This window comes from Cydia splendana, chromosome 21 (assembly GCF_910591565.1).
Source record: "Cydia splendana chromosome 21, ilCydSple1.2, whole genome shotgun sequence".
Lineage (NCBI taxonomy): Eukaryota > Metazoa > Arthropoda > Insecta > Lepidoptera > Tortricidae > Cydia > Cydia splendana.
Window position 1 is genome coordinate 8036529 of NC_085980.1, and position 24247 is coordinate 8060775.

At 36.8% G+C, this 24247-nt stretch overlaps 1 protein-coding gene across 1 annotated transcript; it reads right to left on the bottom strand.

Moving 5' to 3' along the window:
* Positions 1–1944: 1944 nt before the first annotated feature.
* On the bottom strand, positions 1945–23558 carry LOC134801303 (transient receptor potential channel pyrexia-like). Its single transcript, XM_063773841.1, has 9 exons — positions 23439–23558; positions 21395–21511; positions 19024–19115; positions 18517–18604; positions 17622–17847; positions 13916–14149; positions 3566–4621; positions 3206–3463; positions 1945–3014 (listed from the first exon to the last, which is right to left on the bottom strand). Exons 5-9 carry the CDS (start codon positions 17826–17828, stop codon positions 1986–1988), a joined length of 2784 nt encoding a protein of 927 aa, XP_063629911.1. The 5' UTR covers positions 17829–17847; positions 18517–18604; positions 19024–19115; positions 21395–21511; positions 23439–23558; the 3' UTR covers positions 1945–1985.
* Between the last annotated feature and the right edge of the window lie 689 nt (positions 23559–24247).

Sequence of the window (24247 nt, forward strand, 5' to 3'; positions counted from 1 at the left end):
CAAAGTATATTTTTACATTTAAATTTGGAAATAGGTATTTTAACAATGTTTCCATATATAGCGAAATGAAAAACTCAGCCCGGCCATCGGGAATCCGTGAAACCGGCCCCGTCCGCCCGATCCCGGCGCCGGCCCGGCGACCGTGTAGATGTAAGTTGCCGCTTTGCTTGTAAACTGCAACAAAGTTGACACAACGCTGCACAAAGCTACTAAAGCTAAATCGCCACCCTAAAATTAAACGCCGTTGACAAAGAAACTAAAATCGACAAAGTTGCTGCTATTCCTTAATTTACATGCCGCGACTGTTGCTAAAATGGGCATTAAACCTTCCAGTTTCGTTGCTTTGTGTTTTCGTTATTTCATTTTTTTACAAAAGTGACTTTGATGTTTGTTAATTAGTTATATAATTGTGACAAGCCTATTATGTTAACTTTTTCAATTACTTACATCTTAGTTAAGTCATAAAGAAATAATAGAATAAGTAAGTACATAGAATAGATAAAATTATCTATTTTGCGTTCAATAAGTGGTACAAGCGTTTACAAGAAACTATACATCGACAGACTTGTAAAATTGTGTTTAACTAGTGGGGTACCTAGAACACGCGTATGATTTGAAGTATTTTAGCATATAAAAATAGTGTTTAGTTTTTAAGTTTATAATATATATATATATGTATGTTAGTCTGTAAGGTATTTGTAATATGGGCCTTGTTGCCTGATTTAAAATTTTAAATAAAATATAATCAGCCGATAAGGCGACCTTATTATTTAAATAACATTGATCAACAAATACTAAACATTTATATTTTTGTACGGTTTAAGGGTTTCAGGAAGAAAAATAATTACACTTAAATACTTAAACACCGTTACACTTTTTTTGTTTTTTTTTATCAATTAGCATAGTACAAAAATAAATACAATTACCAAAGATCAAAATACTTATATATTTTTTTCTTAATTCAGAGTCCGTGACATTAGTGAACCTTAGGCTTAAGACTTCTAAGAATAAATACATATATCAATAAAACTTGTCTCCTTAAAATTATTAAATGCTTTGACAATCATAGAAATTTTAGAATCGTTACCATTTAGGTATTGCCTCTTTAAATTTTAGTTTAATTTTTTTAAAGATAAAGTAAAGACTGAGGATAATAAACTTAATTAAAATACACTGAACTTGTACTTACTACCTACTTCACTAATTATGCTACAAAAAGTCAAGTCCTCTAAGTACAAAAATATTTCGGCCCAGTTGCAACAAAGCATGTCAGCGTTAAAACGATCGTTAAATTTCGTAGTTCACTGCTGATTGACATTTATCAGTCCGTCAATTTTGGTTAGTGCAACCAGCCCTAAAGCTATATAGTACATTATTGTCGAGGCTCGGAAGTAGCTACTTGCAGGCTGAGGATTCGTTTTAAACGGACGACCTTGGGAGTCCGTTTAATTGAATCCGAAGCCAGCAAGTAGCCTTCCAGCCGAGTCATATATAGTGCTTTTCTCAAAAATGGTGCAAGAAATATAAATATCATAGAAATATTTTACAAAAGCAACGTTCTTAGGTATATATTTTCACAGAGAAAAGTAGAAACAATTGAAAAAATTAGCTTTGCCGCCTTTTTATTTTTTTTAATAAAAAAGTAGAAGTGTATTTTTCTCCCGAAAATACGCCAACCTATTTGAGACAGGTAAATAGTCGCGGTACTAATCATCTGTTTGGCTGTTTAATGGGCCTGTGCCTTCATTTGATATGGCCATTTCAACTTTTAAAAAGTTTGGAACTCGACAAATAATGGAATTTGTATGCAACATTGCAGTCCCAAAATCGAGACTGCAATGTTTTTAACTTTTTAATTTTTGACTGACCATAAACTACGCGCTTCGCGACCTATTTTTTAAACGGCAAAGTCGACTTTGCCGTCCATTTTTGAGAAAAAATATTTGATAAACAAGTTGAAAACCTACAGGTAACTTCAACATGGCTTAGCTAACACTCTTATTCTTCAATTTGAGCACAAATTTCTTATTATCGCCAGAATTTTCCGTCTGAGTATTTTTATCAGAGACGCTGTGTTGATTCTTTCCTATATCCTTCACTTGGTCCTTGACATCATTGATTGCAGTAGCCAATTCTTCCAAACGACTCATTATGTCTCCAAACTTTGTTCGTATCTCCATCCCCTTTTCGACTTTCGAGTTTTCTATTAATTCAGTTAATGAATACCTATCATCAGTTACTATAGTCTTGAAAAGCATGTCCATTTGGTCTCTGTACATTTTCTTACTGGCTTCTCGTTCTTTTTGCTGGTATTTTGTCTTTACTTTATGCAATATAGAGTCTAAAATATGAGGTGGTAACGATTGTTCTTTGGCAAAATAATGTGGTTCATCAGCATCAGCAAGAACTTCATAACAGACCTCCCAATGCTTGATAATGCAAGGTCTTATATAGATTTTTCTTATAAATCTTCTACAGTGAAATTTCTTATGAACCAAAGTTCTAAATACGCCTCCAAATACAAAAGCATCTAGATGGCTTAAGAAATTCACTTGTTTCTTTAATCTTCTAACATCCCCTACCATTTTCAGATCTGCTACGTCACTTACTGCCACACCTATTAAGAAGTTCACAAATACCATTGATACCAAAATCAAGAACAGTACAAATAACATATGGTCTATTGTCTTTGTGTATGCAAACTCTTCGGAATGGAAGTCTCGAAAATAGTGATGCAATGGGTTAGCAAGATTTGATGCATTTCCATGATTTGTAGAATTCACAAGATTTGTCCCATTGATAACCGCTGACACATTTGCCCTAATACGCCTTAATGGTCTAGCGTGGGTTACGTTGGGTTCCTTAAATAATCCACTATAGTCAAACTCTGACGTCATCATGGCTACTGTCTTCACAAAAGCCGCCCATGGCCCATCAAAAGGGGGGTATGCGTGATATTGAACCATGAAACTTAGTGCAAAAGCAATAAGTAAGAAGGCGCATGTTAGCAATATCTGAAATAAGAAAATATTGTTTTACATACTTATTTTATTTAATAAATTGTAGTTATAAGCAGCAAAAGAAAGAACGAATACTTGATCAGAAGATATTACTCTTCTCTTTATTCTTATCTATGTTTTCTTAATTCAATATTAAATTTTAAAAAGTATTTATGAACACCAAAGCAATAAAGTACTCAACTAACCTTGAAGAAGTTAGTAGCAACTTTACTGAACATCTGTAGATAATATCCCCAGTATGGGAACCTGGAGAGGAGGTACATCATATAAGCCCACGTCAGAAGCAGAGCTCCAGTAGCCACGTGTCTTAGAGATTCGTGCTCGAGCCACTGATCTTCCTCAGTAAAGAGCAGTACAAGTGTCAGAACTATTGAGCCAAATTTTACCCAATTCTCCAAGCAAGTGAGATAGTGCAGCCTTTTAACGTATATGAATAGGAGTTCCTGTGAATAAATAACACAAATAATTACAAAGATGCAAATAATAGAAAAGATTTGTGATATTTTACGATGCATAATTATATTGAGTATACTCTAAAAACGTACCTGAACGATGACCAAAAGTGTCGGGGCATAGAGCAGATTGCTGCTCATATAGTTATTTTTATCTTTATCACAGAAATTAACTATTAAAACAAAGTTTAGTGTCAAAACAAATATGGTGTAAATTGCTACAATCACGTAAAAGAACGGCACCAAAGTGATCCATTTTAAATAAATGAGACTCTCAATCAATGGATGCTTGAGGATATTTTTCTGATTACATCTGACTAGTTCCTCTAATACTTTAATTTGACTGGTTTCATGATCTTTCAATAAGACTCCATAATCTATACTGATCTCACAACCAGCTTCACCTAATTCTGGCAATTTTGATTCTATAAATTCATCGAATACTTCTTCAAAAAACTGTGTCGCATTGGGAAGCTTCGTTGCTATAGTTTCTATAACAGTCTTTTTTCTTTTATCCCGGTATTCAGAAGGGTTGGATAAAACAGCACCCTTGCGTAATATCGTTGAAACTACTTCTCGATGGCATCGATCAGCGGCTAAGTTTAAAGCAGAACGCCCTTTGTCATCAATATCGTCAATGGCTTCTGGATCAATGTCCATTAGAGCTCCAACTACATCTGGACAATTTTTAGAAGCGGCTATTTGTAAAGGCGTCCAATCTGTTATGAACTCCCCTTTAGTTTTGAGTCTTAAATTTGCTTTCTTGTAGTACAACATCTTAATGCATTCAAGACGGTTATTCATTGCAGCAATGTGCACCGGAGCGTAACCGCGATTGTCGAATGAATTTATCATCGTACGTGTAGCATCGTCATCGTAACTGAGAATATAATCTACAATTTTCTTATCGCCGAACTGTATGGCTTCGTGCAAAGCGGTACTTCTTTCTCCTGTCACTTTGAATAGATTGGCACCTTTTCGGATTAGCGCTTTAACACAGCCAAGATGTCCGCTTCGAATAGCTATGTAAATTGGCGTCTGATCTATTTTATTGAAGAGATCAACATTGACATCATTGGTGCCTAAGAGTATTTCGAGTATTTCCTTGTCTCCGTGATCTGCTGCCAAATGCAACGGTGTTTCGTGGATCTAAAACAATAAAAAGGTAAATACTTCAAATATAACACAAATATGTAGTCCTAATATATATTGTTATCGTAAATTAAGCGTTGTAATACATTGCATATTTTTAAAGACATGATATAATTGCCGCTTAGCAACTGTACAGCAGACACCATAATCCTTCATTATCTATAATACCTAGGTAATACCAGTGACCGTGAGAAACTAGGTAGGTACTTATATAGATAGGTATAAATCGCGTGTCTGGGTAGTTGCGTGGCGTTGTTTACAAACACACTCTTACTCCTAGACTTCGACCACACTAAGTATGCACCAAGTTGATACCAAAGAGTAGTAATGTATAAATTAAGACTCAAGTGGCCTATATTTCATCAAAGCAGATCATATTTAATATCTGGGAGACCGAGTTTTACTCGGAAAACATACAAAAACTCAAAAATGCGCGTTTTCCCAGAGATAAGACCTAGCTAGCTATCTAGATCGATTTATCGCCCCCTAAACCCATTGCAAAGCAAATTTCATTGAAATCGTTAGAGCCGTTTCCGAGATCCCCGATATATATATGTCGACGCTCAGGTGATGTAATTGGTAAATTGAAAATAATGGGCGCTTACATGACATACTTACGATTTATCAAAAACACTTGTAAGCGACGTGGGTAATAAAGATGTCTGTTCAAGAGGCTATGGGAGCGTATTAGAGGCGTCAGGGGTTTTTGTAACGTCTGAATGTGTTCTCGGAAATTGCTCTGTTTGATAATTAATTAGCTTACGGTTTTTGTGGACTAGAGTAAGTGGGATCGCCAGGCTGCAGGCTGGCGTCACTCTGGGATTGAATCTCAATCTGGTCGGACAGTAGCAACAGAGACTGCATTACGCCTCGCGTACTTGTACTCGCGTTAAATATAGTAGCCCTACGGATGTACCACCTAGTGCATCTAGCCATTCCTGAATACCTAAACCTACATTAAGCCCCGACATCAGATCGTGGGATCGTAACGCGAAAGTACTGCGGGGTTTGTACCTAAAGAAAATTCGATGCATTGTGTATGTTGTGATTTGTGATATCGTGGAATTATGAACTGAAGAGTGAATATTTCAATTTGTGCAAAGACGTAAGGTGTAAAGTTAATATGCGGTGAAACTGGTGGTTTCCTGTAAATCCTGTTTGGAGTGTCCTGGACATCAAATCGGGTCAGTTCGTTCCATTATGATTTATGATTGTTACCTTGATGATTTATCATTCATGTCGTTAATTTGCATGCATGGGGTTGACCCTTAAAAGTGGATTGTTACGTTTTACGTATAAGCGGAAATGTTATTCTTGAGTATTGATCATGAAATTGAATCGAGTAAGGTGTATTCGGGTATTACCGAATGTCGGATAATTCCGAAATTCAGATGAAAATCACCCTTAATTCCATCATAATAAAAGTCTCTTTTCGGAATTATCCGACAGTTTTCGACATTCGGAATTACCCGAGTAAACCTTATGTACTTTATCTCTACTTAAAAAACATTGTGGCATTTGTCCGACGGTGATATAGTATGTAGCCTGTTTGGAGAATTTGTAATAATTTTCCAAGACCATAAGTCGATGTTTTTATATGGTAATTAATGGAAAAAAGATACGAGTTGAAATCATTTGCGATAGAGATTTAAGATAACGATCGAAGAGTAATTATCTTCGTTCGCCATTTCCCTTTCATGTCTGAATCCCTGCCTTTGCCTGGAGGAGATCGGCGTTTGGCGATGAGTCCGCCTGTTGTTACGTACGTACCGGTTTCTATTTGTCCTCGATCCTGTACCATTTTTTTGTAGTGAACGATGAAGCATTTTTTTTTTGTTTTTATTATAAACTCGTAGCTGGGCTAACACTATCGAGATAATATGAAATTCCTGATTACTTACTAATATTTTGTCTATTTCTAGACTAGAGTTCTGAATGAGGTATTTAAAAGCGAGTATTTTCAAATTACGAAATTGTCGCCTTTTTATAGCCTGTTATGGAATCTGTTTTTTAGTATACCTACTTTAAAACTAAAACAAACATTGAAGTTAGTTTCTCATTTAATCCGTTAATTAATGCAATAATTTTCAATGCTTCATTTTAAGCGAGTAATACGTACCTAGTTACTACGTTGTAAAGAGACATTTCGTAGCAAACTAAAGAATTATTTACTTATGTTGTTTAAATTAACGGATATTGGTTGAAAATTTATTTTTAAAGGAACTGAGGTTACCTACTTTAATTTTGATTTGATTTGAATGTTTCGACTGAACAGTTGATTGTCCACCCTTCCATCATTTTATGGACTTTAGCTTGCATAGTTATCGATAAAAAGAGTTTTGTCCGTTCTTAAGTATCTGACTGGTATTTTGGTTTTGATAAACTCGAATAATACGTTAAATTAGAATGAATGCAAAGATCAATGAACATGATGCAAGAGCAATGAGGGCTTGAAAAGTCAATGGATGGATTGAAGTTATTCGATTAGTAACCTTTTGTAAGGTAATTGTTTTTATGGCGACTGGAGAGTTCAAAAAAAAATATTTTACTTAGTCACCTAGTTTTCAATTAAAGATGCTCATGTACCTAAATTAAGATTAAAGCTTTCAATCTGATTATTTTGGTCTAGATATGTGTAACACATTACTTATCGACGTATAGTCAAAGTATTACAACCGATAAATTACGAGATGTAAGATGTACGCCCATTTCTGTGAAGAATAGAAGTCTTATTATCGATTAAAATAGAGTCTAAAGTATTTTGGCGATGAATCAGTGAAATACAGTGTAGAACTTCGGAGTGTTGCTATAATGGGTAATGGGCACCTACCTGCTGATTTTTTTTTGTTTATGGCCGAATGTTGCACAACTTGTACAAGTGTTGTTTGTCTTTTAAAGTACCCAATGATTTGGGTCGAGTTTTTTTTTGGTCGTCAAGATGACACCAATTGACGTTGTTTGATAACGTTGTTTGGCAACAAAAAAAATATTACAGAATACGCTTTTGGAGAGACGACAAAAACATGAACAAAAACATCGTTACTTTCAGATCATTAATCAATAACGTTGTTAGTATAAAAATATTAAAAACATTATAAGTGATAGGTACATTTAATCAATACCTAACTATTAAAAAAAAAACTTTGTGAATTCTAACAACGAATGAAATGCCGTGATATTTCTTTATTTAGGTTCTAAAAACTTCTAAATCAGCACTTTCCAATAATATGAATAGCTGTTAATTTTTTTGAGAGAATTAACCTTTTGCGTTTTCTGGTTACATTTTTAATGGTACGGAAATAAAGTTTTCGAGACATTGAAAATTGTTAAATATCATTCTAATTTCGAATATCGCGCCTTATTTGAATCCGTCTCGCACTTGACGATTCTTATGTCAATGTCACTTCATATTCTTGTACTCCGTGACCCATGTATTTTACGAGTCCTTTTTATAGAAAATTAAAGCAATCTTTACTAGATTCCCGTTAATTTTCGTTTAATTTATCAGGTTATGGGCCCAGTAAAGCCTAGAAAAGAAGGCAGTGCGAAACTCTCAGTGCAAAAAGTGTAAAAATGTGTACATTGATTTGACAGAAAAAAAACGTGATTTGCAATTGTTTCTTCGTAAAAAGATTGTAAAAAGTGTTTGAAAAATGGCATCAAATAATCAAATGGCATTAATTGAAAAACTAACCGGCCGTGATAATTATGCTACATGGCGATTTGCGGTAAAAACTTACCTTCAACACGAAGTGTTGTGGGATTGTGTTGAACCGGCTGCAGACGCTAAAACAGATACAAAACGAGACACAAAAGCAAAATCAAAGATAATTCTTTTAGTCGATCCTACAAACTACGTACATATTCAAGAGGCTGGCACCGCCAAAGAAGTGTGGGAGAACTTGTCAAAAGTGTTCGACGACTCTGGGCTGACACGCAAAGTCGGCTTACTGCGTGATCTCTGTAATACCTCGTTAACTGAATGTCAAAATGTAGAAGAATATGTGAGCAAAATAATGAATACTGCCCATAAGCTCCGGAACATAGGCTTCAAGGTGGACGATGAATGGCTCGGAACATTGCTACTCTCTGGTCTACCTGAGTCATACCAGCCTATGATCATAGCTATTGAAAGCTCTGGCGTGAAAATAACCTCAGATTCTGTAAAAGCAAAATTATTGCAAGATGTCAGATGTATCGAGACTGATTCTTCACCTTCAGTATTTGTCGCTAGCAAGAAGTTGCACAGAAGCCACAAGAAGCAGTCTAAAGGGCCAAGATGCTATTCCTGTAACAAATATGGCCATAAAAGCCCAGAATGCAAGGAAAAGCCAAAGGATACACAGCGTCATAAGCCAAGTAGTGCATCATATGCTGCAGTGTTTATAGCTACATCAAGTCAAGATGATGTGTGGTATGTAGACTCAGGAGCAGCCTATCATCTTACGAAGCACAGAAATTTGCTACAGAATGTAGTAGCCCCTCCGATAAACAATATAAAGGTTGCTAACAAAGAAGTGTTATCCGTACATGGTGCAGGGCAAGTAAGTTTAGACACATGTGATGATAAAGGTAAAGAAAACAAGGTGCTCTTTACCAATGTGCTGTATTCTCCTGATCTTGCTAACAATCTCCTGTCAGTAAGTGAGATCGCAAAAACTGGTGGAAAAGTAAGTTTTGATAATGATGGGTGCGCTATTATAAACAATAGAGGTCAGATAGTAGCAACAGGCACTCATGTCAACAACATGTACCGGCTAGATATACCTGGTAAAGGCTATGCATGCATGTCTGATGTTGAAGAACAAGAAGATACTTACTTGTGGCACCAGAGAATGGGACATCTCAACTTTCCGAGTCTAAAGAAGATGACAGAAAATACTGATCATGTAATTTTCTCAGCAAAAACAGAAAATCTGACATGCATAACATGCCAAGAAGGTAAACAGACCCGACTACCTTTTAAAAGTGAAGGCCCCAAAGCTAAAAGTTTACTTGAAGTCGTTCACTCGGACCTATGTGGACCTATGGAAACTCAGTCGCTTGGCGGGGCAAAGTATTTCATTACATTTATTGATGACTTCTCAAAGAAAGTGTATGTGTACTTTCTCAAAAACAAGTCAGATGCACTAGAAAAATTTAAAGAATATAGAAACGAAGTTGAGAACCAGCTCAATGCCAGGATCAAGGTTATTCGTACCGATGGTGGAACCGAATATGTTAACAAGAAATTCTCTTACTTAAAAGGTGCAGGTATCATACACCAGACAACCACACCTTATAGCCCCGAAAGCAACGGCTTATCAGAGAGGATGAATAGAAGCCTTGTGGAACGAGCAAGATGTATGCTTCAGAATGCCAAGCTACCAAAGAAATATTGGGCTGATGCAGTACACACTGCTGCTTATGTGGTCAACCGCTCTCCAACTAAGTCTCTATCATTCAAAACTCCTCAAGAAATGTGGTCTGGACAAAAGCCGAATGTGAAACACATGCGCATATTTGGCTGTGAAGCTATGGTCCACCTGCCCAAGGAGAAACGTAAGAAATGGGACCCCAAGGCATACAAGATGATCTTCATTGGATATTGTGATCATACTAAGGGCTACCGATTTATAGTACCTGAGACCACTACAGTAATAAAGAGCAGAGATGCTGTATTTCTAGAATCTACTGTGAAAAGAGATTATGTTCCTGTAGAACTATCTTCAAGTGACCCGGCAGAAAATGATAATACCCAGGAGGAAGCAAATGAAAGTGTCAGTGACACAGATGTCACAAGTCTAGACAGCTCATATGATACAGTATGTGAAAACAGGTCTACCTCAGACAGTGATTATGTACCTGACACAACTCTGGATACAACTGCAGTCAATAAGATGGAGCTGAGACCTAGAAAGAATATGGGTACTAAAAAGTCAGAAGAAAATACTTACCTGTGCTATGACGAAGAACCTATGGAAAATGTTCCTGAAACATATAAACAAGCAATTAAATCAACTGCTGCAGAAAAGTGGAGAAAATCTATAAAAGAAGTATAGAATGAATTAGCTTTAAAAACAGTAACTGAGGAACTGAATAAAGTATTTCAAATTAAAGTTATGGATAAGCCTAGCAATTTTGTTGGGATGCAAATTGAAAGGTCGAGTGACTATATATTTATTCACCAAACAAAATACATAGAGCAAATGTTGAATAAATTTAATATGCATGATGCTAATCCCAACAGTGTTCCTGTCGATCCTCACATGAAGTTGCAGAGGGGAGAAGAAGAGCCTGAGAGGAATCTGCCATACAGAGAAGCAGTGGGATCTCTCATACACCTGGCAACTGTGAGTCGACCCGATATAACGTTTGCTGTCAACCTGGTGAGTCGATTTCTTAATTGTTACAACCAAACACATTGGAATGCAGTGAAAAGAATTTTCAAATATTTAAAAGAAACAAAAGACTATGGTTTATATTACAAAAACTAATCAGTCTTCAGAAGTGACTGGTTACAGTGCTGCTGACTATGCCAATGACCCAGACTCACGTCGTTCTGTGACCGGTTATGTTTTCCTAAAGAGTGGAGCAGCAATAACTTGGTCTAGTCAAAGACAGCAAACCGTGGCACTATCGACAACCGAGGCCGAATTTATGGCTGCATGCGCAGCTACTAAGGAAGCAATGTGGATCAAACAATTTCTCACCGACATTGGTGAATATCAACAAGACACTTTGTGCCTTCACTTAGATAATCAAAGTGCCATAAGTGTGATTAAAAATGTAAACTTTCATAAAAGATGTAAACATATTGAGGTGAAATACTTCTTTATTGAGGAAAAGTATCAGCAAAAAATCATCTCTTTAGAATTTGTTACAAGTGAAAATCAATATGCTGATATTCTTACCAAAGCTTTGTCAAAAGATAAATTCAATTCTCTTAAATTCAAACTGTGTGTTCACTTGGATCTATATGATTGTTATTTCTTTGAAATTGTTCTTATGTTGTACTTTTGTCAAGCAGCTACATGCTATTGTTATGTTATTTTAAGAGGCTCGAATTCAAAGGGAGTGTTAAATGTCATTCTAATTTCGAATATCGCGCCTTATTTGAATCCGTCTCGCACTTGACGATTCTTATGTCAATGTCACTTCATATTCTTGTACTCCGTGACCCATGTATTTTACGAGTCCTTTTTATAGAAAATTAAAGCAATCTTTACTAGATTCCCGTTAATTTTCGTTTAATTTATCAAAAATGCTAATCTAAAGTTAATATTACAGGTTCGATTCCTGGTTTGAGCTGCTAGTAAATGCTCTGTTTTTTTTTTTTTGCTGAGACCAAGTAACAAAGAATAGTCAGTTATAGCCGTTGTCGACGCATAAGAATGTATATTCTTTGAATAATTTGGATGGCTGAATATTGGAACTGAAATTCAGTTGGTTTATGTGACTTCAATGCAAAGTTATTTTAGAAAGTGACAACTAAGAGTAATTTGAGTATTGATGACTTTAGTGACTTATGTAGGTGCATCACTTTGTGTTTAGCTTGTCGGTCGATCGTAGGTCACATACCCGAATCAGATATATTCTCACGCATATTTAGTGAAAATGTGTTTGGTAAAGGAGGCTGCGCGGCGACCACAGGTGATGATACATAGTGTTAGGGATGATGATGACACCCGTGGTGGTGTTGATGCCTTGTGTGGCATGGTTTGGGTTCCTGTGTGGAACCGTTGGAGTGATCGGTGTATCACTTTGGGAGTGGCCTGAGTGCTGCTGTGGTCAGTGGACCATATGTGTTGTGATGTGACAATGTGAGTCACGCGTGTTGTGGCCGGTGTGCTACAGGTATTAAGACTGTTGAGAGTTGATATGTGATAGTTGAGACATGACATCTTTGTGACTTGTGATGGACGTGGTCGGTGTACCACACGTGTTGTGACGTGACAAGGTGTGTCACATATGTTGTGGCCGTGGTGCCACAGGTATTGAAACGGTTGAGACATGACAGCTTTGTGACGAACGTGGTCGGTGGACCATGTGGTTACGGCAGGCGTGCCGTGTGACAATTACTATGAGAGACAGTGACATTTAGCGCAAGCCTTATCGCCTGTAGACTTGCAGTGGCGGTGCCCGGATGTGGTGCGGGCCAGAGTGCTTTGAGATTTGAGATTTGAGAAGTCACATAAATGTTGTAACAACGAGGTGTTGTTTTGATCAATGTAATTTAAATGATATTGATGATGTTCTTATAAGAAAATATAGGTACTCAAACTATTCTTTGTTGCTTGTATTTGTAAAAGAGTTCATTCGATTCGAGCATTTTATTGATTATTTATGTTTGTACTCTTAACGATATTCGTGGCAGAATAACCTTCGTTAGTTAGGTCGAATCTTCGCCGATCGTTCGTCGAAAGTTAGGTCGGATCTGTAGCGATATTAATTGCCTAATGGATCTTAGTGACCTGTAGTGATGTTAATAGCCGAATGGATCTTAGTGATCTGTAGTGATATTAATAGCCGAATGGATCTTAGTGATCTGTAGTGATGTTAATAGCCGAATGGATCTTAGTGATCTGTAGTGATATTAGTGGCAGAATAGCCGAACGGTAAAGTTGAATTAAAATTTGCTGAGTTGTCATAATGACTATTAAATGTCTTATTGCACACGAAGACGTGTGACAGTCAGGATCGCCGTGTCGACGCTCAGGTGATGTAATTGGTAAATTGAAAATAATGGGCGCTTACATGACATACTTACGATTTATCAAAAACACTTGTAAGCGACGTGGGTAATAAAGATGTCTGTTCAAGAGGCTATGGAAGCGTATTAGAGGCGTCAGGGGTTTTTGTAACGTCTGAATGTGTTCTCGGAAATTGCTCTGTTTGATAATTAATTAGCTTATGGTTTTTGTGGACTAGAGTAAGTGGGATCGCCAGGCTGCAGGCTGGCGTCACTCTGGGATTGAATCTCAATCTGGTCGGACAGTAGCAATAGAGACTGCATTACGCCTCGCGTACTTGTACTCGCGTTAAATATCTACGCCCTACGGATGTACCACCTAGTGCATCTAGCCATTCCTGAATACCTAAACCTACATTAAGCCCCGACATATATATATATATATAAATAAACAAGAATTGCTCGTTTAAAGGTACGTATATAAGATTCTATGTATTATTAAATTCTAAGCTAAAATCTCCCGCTATATTAGATCTGTATCTTATCATCGTAATAGGATCTAAAAAAACTGTTGTTTAATTAACAGTATCTTCAACAATAATACAGTATATATGTAATACCTGATCTAGTCGATAAATGAGATTCTGATCGTCATCCAGCGTAACATTCTTGAAGCGGTGGAAGGGCTGATTTGACGTAGCCGTGACTTCAGCTCCAGCGTCCAAGATATCGCAGACTCCAGGCACCCAACTTGACATCACGGCTGCTTGGAGCAGCGTGGCTCCATCATGGTCTCTCGTGTTTGCTCGCTCTGCTAAGGACTCCAGGTCATCGATTCTGTGGCTTAGGAGGACCTGAAAAATTGTTTACTATCTTTAGTTGGTAAATCGATAGCAATACTTTTTACTTACTTTATGCAAAGTTAAAGTACCGCGACGAACGAGCGAGAGCTTGTAAACGTCATACATCGATAGTAATAGCTAGTTTCTTAGTGCACGACACCTTGCACTTTGTGACTATGCGCTGAAACTTGGCACAGTTGATTCTTAGCTGGTCATGAGCAGATCAGACCGGGAGACCTCGAGAGCCACGTCTCATTTAGTGGGGGGGAGGGGGGAAGTTCGACGCCGCCGCGCTTCACTTGGAGCAACATTTCTCTAAAACTGTACCTATTAGGGCATGTGATATATCATTTTCGGTTAAATTAAGGATGAGGAATTTTTTTTTTGGAACCAAAACAATGCACTTTCTAACAAAAAAAACAAAGCAGAAAAGACAAAAAAACGTATCTTGGATTTTTTCATAATTACCAATTTTTTTTTAAGTGTAGTAGGAATCTGAAAACAAAAAATATAGTTGTAAAGCTACACTTATTACGTTTAAAAAAATATATAGTTTATTATACAAAACTGTTGATAAATGGGAGATAAAAAATAATATTAAGCGTGGGCCAGAGTGATCTCAATAAAAAATATTATGAATGTGGGAAAGTTACTTATAATTTGTTCTACAATCGTTTATTTTTTAGTTTTTCGTAAATAACTCGTAAACGGTAGCCCACAGCAAAAAAATATCTTTTACGTAAATAATCTGTTTCAGATTTCTTATAAAATAAGTGCTCCTTTTTTTCGCTAAGGTCAATTCAAAAAAATATTGAAGGGAGAAAATAAATACTAAGGTCCTCTTTTTTAGTCATTCGTAAATAACTCGTAAAGGATGTCCAATAGCAAAAAATATTTTAACACAAGAATAATTAGCATAAAATTTCCTACAAAAAAGGTTATTCAAACTTTTTGGCTAGGATCAATATTTAAAAAGGGGACCTTAGAATTTATTTTCTCTCTTTAATATCGTTTTTAATATTGATCCTAGCGAAAAAGTTCGAATGACCTTTTTTGTAGGAAATTTTATGTAAATTATTCATGTACTAAAATTTTTTTTGTTATTGGCCTTCGTTTACGACTTATTTACGAATGACTAAAAAAGGGGACCTAAGTATTTATTTTCTCCCTTCAATATTTTTTTTAATATTGATGGTACCGAAAAACAGTAGTACTTATTTTATAAGAAATCTGAAACAGATTATTTACGTAACAGATATTTTTTTGCTGTGGGCTACCGTTTACGAGTTATTTACGAAAAAACAAGAAAAATAAACGATTGTAGAACAAATTATAAGTAACTTTCCCACATTCATAATATTTTGTATTGAGATCACTCTGACCCACGCTTAATATTATTTTTTATCTCCCATTTATCAACAGTTTTGTATATTAAACTATATATTTTCTTAAACGTAATAAGTGTAGCTTTACGACTGTATTTTTTGTTTTCAGATTCCTGCTACACTTTAAAAAAAAAATTGGTAATTATGAAAAAATCAAAAATACGTTTTTTAGTCTTTTCTCCTTTATGCTTTTTTTTTTGTTAGAAAGTGCATTGTTTTTGTTCCGAAACTAGATTCCTCATCCTTAATTTATCCGAAAATGATATATTACATTCCTTAATAGGTATAGTTTTAGAGAAATGTTGCTCCAAGTGAAGCGCGGCAGCATCGAACTTTCCCCTTCCCCCCTCACTAAATGAGAGGTGGCTCTCGACGGCTCCCGATCTGTATCTGCTCAAGACCAGCTAAGAATCAACTGTGCCAAGTTTCAGCGCATAGTCTCAAAGTGCAAGGTCCCCATACAACGGTGTGCAGTAACAAAGCAGCTATAATGGGTTCCAGTGCATCACTACACCTTATAAAACAAAGTCCACCGTCGCGTCTGTCTGTTTGTATGTTTGTGTGTTTGTTAGTTCACGATAAACTCAAAAACTACAGAACGGATTTTCATTCGGTTTTCACCTATCAATAGAGTGATTCTTGAGGAAGGTTTAAGTGCATAATTTGCTAACCCGTGCGAAGCTGGGGCGGGTCGCTAGTATTAAATAAGTGGTTAAACAACACGACAGTTATTGGTCGTTAATCGTGTTTAAATATAATGGTATTTTTCGTGTTTAAATATATGACAAAATCTATGCTAGAAAGGAGTAAGTCAAGAACAAATGTTACAAAACATCAAATCATTCTTTCCCGAGATAAACTGTTCAGGACATAAAGCACTATCAGTCAAATAAGTAATAACACTTTATTAGGACCTCGAATTACAAGTAGGTATCAATTGGTTGATATCACTGATAGCGCCCGCAATGCCCGCATGTCTAGTCTACCTACATACTACACAGTCCTATATGGTCGAAACTATGATTTAGGAATAACAAACAAAGACACGTGTTTATTTTGTTTCATTAGATTAATACTACGAGTATATACAGGATGGCTAAAAAATAAGTGCATTCCCGGTGCCAGGGAGGTTTTGGGATTATATTGAGCAACTTTTGCTAAGGGACCAACCCCGAAATCGCGTTAAAAGGACCATGGGCACTTTAGTATGGAGTCTGGTCCATATCCTCAATACTTATGAAACCTATGCCAAATGATAGCTTCAATGCTATCATTTATTTCATACTATGACAGTTAAGTCGAAGTCGCGGGCCAACATGGTCTTTTTTATATAAATAGAACCCTACCCTACTCCACCCTACCTACAATATTACCCTATCCTACCTACAATATTATTTCTATATTGTAGTTCTTAGGTCGAGGTAGACTAGTGGGTTTTAATCCACCGGCACTTCATCTAGACGATTTAATTGTAGATATTTAATATTGTAGGTAGGTAGATACCTATATAATACCTATGTTATTTTTTGATGAATATAAGTACAATGATAATAAAATGCATAACGTGTCGTTTTCTTTCTATCATAATAAAACATACTATGGTGAAACCGTTGCCTACTGGGTTCTATTTATATAAAAAAGACCATGTTGGCCCGCGACTTCGACTTAACTGTCATAGTATGAAATAAATGATAGCATTGAAGCTATCATTTGCCATAGGTTTCATAAGTATTGAGGATATGGACCAAAATTACTCATTGTCCTTTACCCTCCCATAGAAAATGGACCAGCCAAAATTTTTTTCGTGCAATGCACTTCTTTTTAGGCCACCGTGTATTTGTGTAACTATAGGTAGAGCTACCTACTATAGGTACGTGCGTCTTAAAATTTATAGCTAGCCTGAAAAATGTCAAGTGTTGATATATTCAGTTTTAATCTATTAGTCTAAATATATGAGATAACGAACGTCCCCGGCAAAGAAAAGATCGATCTTACTACTTAAATACCAATTTAGATTAATTAGAGTACACAAGTCACAAACAAAATCACACATTTAACGAATATAAGGATTGGCCTATTTAAAAATATGTCATATTTACCTTAAAAGCTTCATCCATTTTATGCTTCACACAAAGATGCAGCGGCGTATACCCAGAGCTGTTCAAGCATTTGACGGACGCGCCGGCGTCCAGCAGCAGCCGAATGGACGGGAGGCATCTTATTTCGACCGAGGTGTGTAGAGGAGTGTCGATGTTGTCTATCTCGCCCTTCATCGTGTTAAATGTGCCGCCTGCTTCTAGTAGCATCCTTATTACGTCCGCTAAGCTAAAAAAGGTCAGATCAATTTGATTATCTAGTAACGTAGGAGGTGTAGTAGTGACCTTGCCAACGAATCATGAATTCTTGCTTCAAATCCTGGTACAGGTGTAGAGCATAATTGTTTTCTATCGTACTTTCTCGGTAACATTCGTATTGGTCATGCTACTTCAGTCAACCTCAGTACTTTTTGTACCGAGATTGACTGAAATAGCAAGACACGTTCGTAAGTTACCGAGAGAGTACGGTCCGTGAAAATACGATGGAAAATAATTATGCACCACAACCGTAATTTGTGTGTTTCTCACCAATCTTCGTCCGTAAGTTTAAGATGTTGTATTGCCTATTCCCCACAACACAAGACTTATTGAACTTACTGTTATACTAGGTTGATTTGCGTAAGAATGTCCCAAAATCTTACGCAATTATTTATTTATTATATGATTGATAGACAACAGCTAGAACTAAGAATATCTGCACAGATGTGCCGTTAGCTATCCTCTAACAGGTTTCTGCAATATCAGATTTACGGTTTACATTGTTATGGGATTTGCGGGGCTTGTAAGCTACGTTTTCGATACGTAGTCGAGACTTAAGAACTATGTTATCCTTAATGCTATCTAAATATGTGGACCATCGTATTTAGTCGCTATCGTTTTATGACGATGAAGAACTTACTTAACAATTTTTTTCCGTCGATAATGAGCGTAGCCTGCTACGTCAAGCGCAGTCCTGCCTCTGTCATCGCAAATGTTGGGATCGTGGCCTGAAAGAAAACTTTAGATATACTATGTATCTAACACATCGAGCTGCAAAGTTGCCTGGCCACTTAATGAATAGATTTCATTCATAGTGTGTCCATGCAGCTCGCCGTACAATCAAAAACATTAAAAGCCAATCCAGGCACTTAACTCTATCTGTGTAATTTGGGCTGCTATTTGGCTGATTTAAATTTACTTGGCTCAGTATTATTAACGTTTAACTAGCTATAGTATACGATAAAACAGCAATTATGTGATGTCTGGTCATGGCATGGTCTGCGCATTTTCCTGGCCGATGATCGGGTTGACACAGTTGTCTGGTCATTCGTGAATCTTGTTTAAAAAGAGTGAGATCACCAATGATCAGTTCAGCATATTGCTGTTAGCAACGCCTTCTCAGTGGGACCCTCAATAACATATTTACCTGCGTTTAGAAGCACTCGAATGCGAAACCCGAGATTCTTGGCGCTGGCGTGGTGTAACTCCGTCCATCCTGACTGATATCGAGGAAGGTGACTGGAAACAAGTAAATAGGTTAGTAAAAAAATTGTATAAGGCCACGGGCACGCCAGCGGGCACAGATGGATGGCAAGCGGCCGCTCAAGGCCATTCATAGGTACATTGATCTTGTATGAACGGTATTGAAATGCCGCTCGTCGCCCCGCTGCCCGTCGACGTCCAGTCTGCGACCCCTCAGCATTGCATTGTAAGGAGAGGTGCAAAATTGCATGGAGAAATTAGAATTAATTCATTGATAAATTCGCCATGCACTTTTGCGGCTGATGGTACATGAACTGTCAGCGCACTTTAAAACGTTGAATAGGTACTTAGACATTATTTTTATCAATGTTTCAATTACTAATTCCATTCGCCTTTTTTTTAATTTTAAATTGGCCTAAGTATTCAATTTATTAATTTAGGTACATGTGGCATAGCAGTTTTATGAAATTTAATGATTAATAAAACTAATAAAACGTACTAGCAGAAATAATATTTATTCACAAACCCCTTTTTCGATAAAAACTACGTGTCAAATTTAATGCACAGTTTGTACAGGTGCAGCTAGTTCGTAAGAACAGCAAAACCGGCCCGATTCTAACTTTAAGACACGTCAATCTAGAAACGTCAAGATCTAGAAACGATATGGATTAGATATGTCAGTGTCAAATGTGACGTTTCTTCAAACAAATGCGTCACTTTTGACACTGACACATCTAATCCATATCGTTTCTAGATCTATTAATTGACATATCTTAAAGTACGAATCCGGCAGCTTACGTTTAAACGTTGCACGTTGCAGCATTTTAAACTTTAAATCTAGCGGCAAATAATAGCAGAACATTATTCTGTCGTAATTGGAACGGTCCAGTTATCAAATCGTTATCAATTAGTTTAGTTACCTAATGTTCAAACTTATAACTCTGACTCATTGATAAAATTAAATGGTAAGGGTATTCCCCGACTCGATTGTGAATTAAACATTCAAAACTTGAAATTATGTTAATTTATGTAATTATGAAATCAAAACAAACAATAGGTGTTAAAATAACCCAGTAAGATGAGTGTTCCTTTTGCACTCAGTAATAATGTACTCGTATGCGCAAGGCGACTTCTTACAACATACTTACTTATATAAAGTAAATCGTCCTAGTGCTCGACATGCTAATGCCCAATAGATGACAACTTATTGTCATTACTTAAGTTCAAAGATGACACAATTTTATTTACTGAGACAGTGACGATCACTGGGACGTTTATCTTATTTATTTTTAATTCAAGTCTAAGCTTCCGTACATGCCTAATTTCATACATTTTCTATTCTACTGTTTTTGTATACAAAAAGTATACATATACTTTCTCACACGAAATATATTGCAATGGCGAATATCTAAACTGACTTTTAAGCTGTCAATCAATATCAAAATAACATATGTCACTAAACTTCCCCAGTTAAGTCCAGTTTGAGAAAGTGCCCGCTCGGGGAAACCCCTTCCTTAACGCACTTTGCATGCGTCTGGTGAACATAAGTTGTTATTTTGCATAACTTGCTTATGTCGCAACATAGGGAAAACCTGATTGGTTATTCCAGGTTAGCAAAGGCTAAATATTTACGTTCATGTAGAGTTATAAAAGCGGTTATAGGTATATTGTGTCGGTTAATTTCAAACTCGGATAAATCCATTCGACCCTCTCAACGAATATCTACCCTATTAGCTTTTTTTAATACCAAAATCGCATAATCTGACAGATGGATTTATCCGAGTTTGAAGTTAAGCGACATTTATACATGATTTAGTTTAATTTAAGCGGTTATATTTAGTTTAATTTAGTTGGTTGTCTTACAGTCTATCGAAGGGCCCGAGATTTAAGGAATGAGTCATACTCATTTCCCTTGTGAATCACTGCATGTTTTTTTCCTGACATTGTATTCGTGATACAAATTAACTTAATAAGTGTGACAGCGTGAGAAAAATAATAAATAAACACCATCTTAATGAAGTACAGTACTACGATTTTGTATCTTTTTGTAGGTACATATCTGGTTGCCCTAAATATTAGCGTCATTGTACGAGACCAATAAGATTTTCATTAAGGTAAGGTAGGGTAAGACTATCACCGGGGTAAGACTATACTTGTATGGAATCCTCATACTGTTAGTCTTGCCCCTAGCAAATTAAACTATGTTAGTGTTACCCCACCTTTCCTTACTTGTATTTTACGTAGAATTATTGTATTGTATCTAACAGATAGTTGTTCAATAAAGCATTCTACTTATCTTAATAGTTTTCCCTTACCTCTTCCGCACAGTATCATTGAATGTTGACTCAGTTGGGCTGGTGGGTTCACTGTCCGGAGTTTGGAGCGGCGGCGGCCGTCCATACACCGGCGCAGTCAGTTCGAGTAGGGATTCCCTGGGAAAATAATTATTACGTCGGATATGTCATTACCAAACTTATATGGAGCTGAGAGGGACATGTTGCCAGGCAAAGTGATGGCGGGTGGGCCAAAATGTTAACGGAATGTTGGCCGCTTACAGACGAAAGGAGTGCCTGGCGTCTGTTGGCTCGTTGGGTGGACGACATTCGGGAGATTGCGGGTCACTTCTAGATGAGATTGGCTCGGGACCAGGATAAGTGGCGTACTCGAAGAGAGGCCTATGCTCAGCAGTGGGCAATAAAAGGCTGATATGATGATGATGATGATGACTTTATATTAATATTAATACCTAAGGTTATCATAGGTCACGCTCTATATTTACAGCATGTATTATTAATACGACCACATATTCGAAGGGTAGTTAGTATAGGCCCGAACGAATTAACTTTCATATGTTTTACTAAAAATTCATCTTCCTCGGGTTATCCCGGCATTTTGCCACGGCTCATAAGAGGCTGGGGTCCGTTTGACAAGTAATCCCAAGAATTGACGTAAGCACAATTTTTCTTATGAATCAGAGGGTCTATAAAATTACCTACCTTACCTACCTACTCTACGAACAAAACTGACAGTAAGTAGGTTCCTACGTCAGGGGTACAAAACTAGAGTGTTTCCATTCTCGGCTCCGTTCGGCTCAGCAAAGCTCAAACAATTATTAGGATTGGCACAACTTGACGTCCATTTGCGTGCACAACCACAGATAAGATAATTACTTGAATTTTGACAACCCTAATTAGCCGAAAGGGATAGTGCCATACATTACAAAGGGACAACATGATTCGTCCCTCAACCGCTGTCAAACTTCGGTTTTGTCACAGAATAAATAATAGTACTACCGTACAGAAAGGAAAATTCCTACAAAACCGAAGTTTGACAGCGGTTCAGGGTCGAATCATGCTATCCCCTTCTAATATATGGCATCCCATTCGGCTATTTAGGGTTGTCAAAATTTAACCCTTTATCTTATCTGTGGTCGTGCATGCAACGTCAATTTGTATCAACCCTAATAATTGCTCGGAGCAATGCTGAGCCGAACGGAGCCGAGTTTGCCCGAAGGGAGGAGTTTCGCACCCCTGGTTTTGTAGGAAGTTTCTTTTCTGTACGGCAGTACTATATTACTTATTCTGTGCCTACGTATGTACGTACGTTCCCACACCATCAAAATAGATGGGAATGCAACTAGTGTGACCAAACAGTAGCAAGTTAGAAGGAATTCCCTGTGGGTTAAACCACCTCTAATATGCATAAAGACAATACATGACGTCATTCGGGTCATTGCGGTCTGAGTGACCAGTTTCCCTGGAGTTTTAAGGATCACACGAACCTAGCTGCCGCCGTACAATATAAGTAACGTTCTCATTTTTTTTTTAATTGTAATACAAAGAAATTTGAGCGATTAGAAGTCAAACATACAAAACTTATACTCACTGTATTTTTTTTGTATAACAAATTTTAGCAAGGAAAACTTAAACATGAACTGTAAATAATTATTTTTTCTTAATTGAGCACATTGGGCAGGACGATGTTATGAATAATCCATTACCATAGTGTGATCTTAGGGCAACTGACTCCAACAAGATGGCTGCAGCATGCTCACAGAAAAGAAAATTGCCGGAACACTTAGATGCATTGCTTCGAAATTGCATTCAAAATAGTCCAATGAAGAAATAATGATGGCTTTTTCTAAAAGCTAGAAATCTAATAAAATAAAACAATGTATATTTTGTGGACTATTTTTCTATTGTGTGAATAGCCGCATTGTGTTTTGCGACACTGTCGTATGTGATCCGACTCCCACGATAGGTACAGGCTTTACCTAGTGTGGAAGTCACTGTCTGTGATATCATTGAATCTATTTCTTTCTATGATAAATAAATTATTCTTAATATTCTAAATAAATACCTTTCAGGGTCATCAGGTCCCGGGAAATGATTGGAGTTCCTCGAGGGTAGAGGTATCAGCGGTATGCTCTGCGTCACCTCCAGCAAGCCTTGCTCCACGTCTAGACAATTTGTGTTAATTATTATCGTAAATTAGACTTCACTTGTCTAGACTCAATACTTTAATAACAACCACGGGACGATTACGTTATAGCATAGAGAAATATAGTAAGAATAGAGTGCTCACACCATACATCAGTTTTGATACCAAAACGACTATTATTTTCGCAGTCGACATCTAGCATCGCGTAGCGAAATTATCAGTCCCGCTACTTGATACTAGAATTCTCTATAGTGTCGCGTGTCGCGACTTACGAAAATTGTATTGAACGACAATTTACAAGTAATTTTAAAAGCAGAGGGAGTTGAAAATAGAGTTCCGGTTAATCCGGTTATAGTATTAAATGAAAGTTGCTGAGCATTAGATTTTTCGGTCGTCGGAACGTCTATTGTCAAGTAGCAGTACTGATAATTCCGCTAATCGATGCTAGATGTCGACTACGAAAATAATAGTCGATTTTGTACTAAAACTGATGCATGGAGTGAGCACTCTATGTATTTTTTATCTATGGTTATAGCAAAGAGTTATGAATTGTAGTAGTTGTCTAACCCTTGTGTCTCTAATTAACAGCTGTAGGCGTACCTATTATGTATGGCTTTATTCACGTGATAAAACTGATAAATAAAATAAATAAATAAAATAAAATTTGTTTATTTCAGACCATACAGATCCATATTATTGTTAGCTAACCAGAAGAACTTACATCCTAT

Coding starts and splice junctions, on each gene's coding strand:
- LOC134801303 (XM_063773841.1), bottom strand. CDS start 17,828: ATGCTACTAGAAGCAGGCGGCACATTTAACACGATGAAGGGCGAGATA. Junction 3,464..3,565: donor CACTTTTGGTCATCGTTCAG/GTACGTTTTTAG, acceptor ATTTATTCACAG/GAACTCCTATTCATATACGT. Junction 3,015..3,205: donor TTGCTACTAACTTCTTCAAG/GTTAGTTGAGTA, acceptor TTCTTATTTCAG/ATATTGCTAACATGCGCCTT.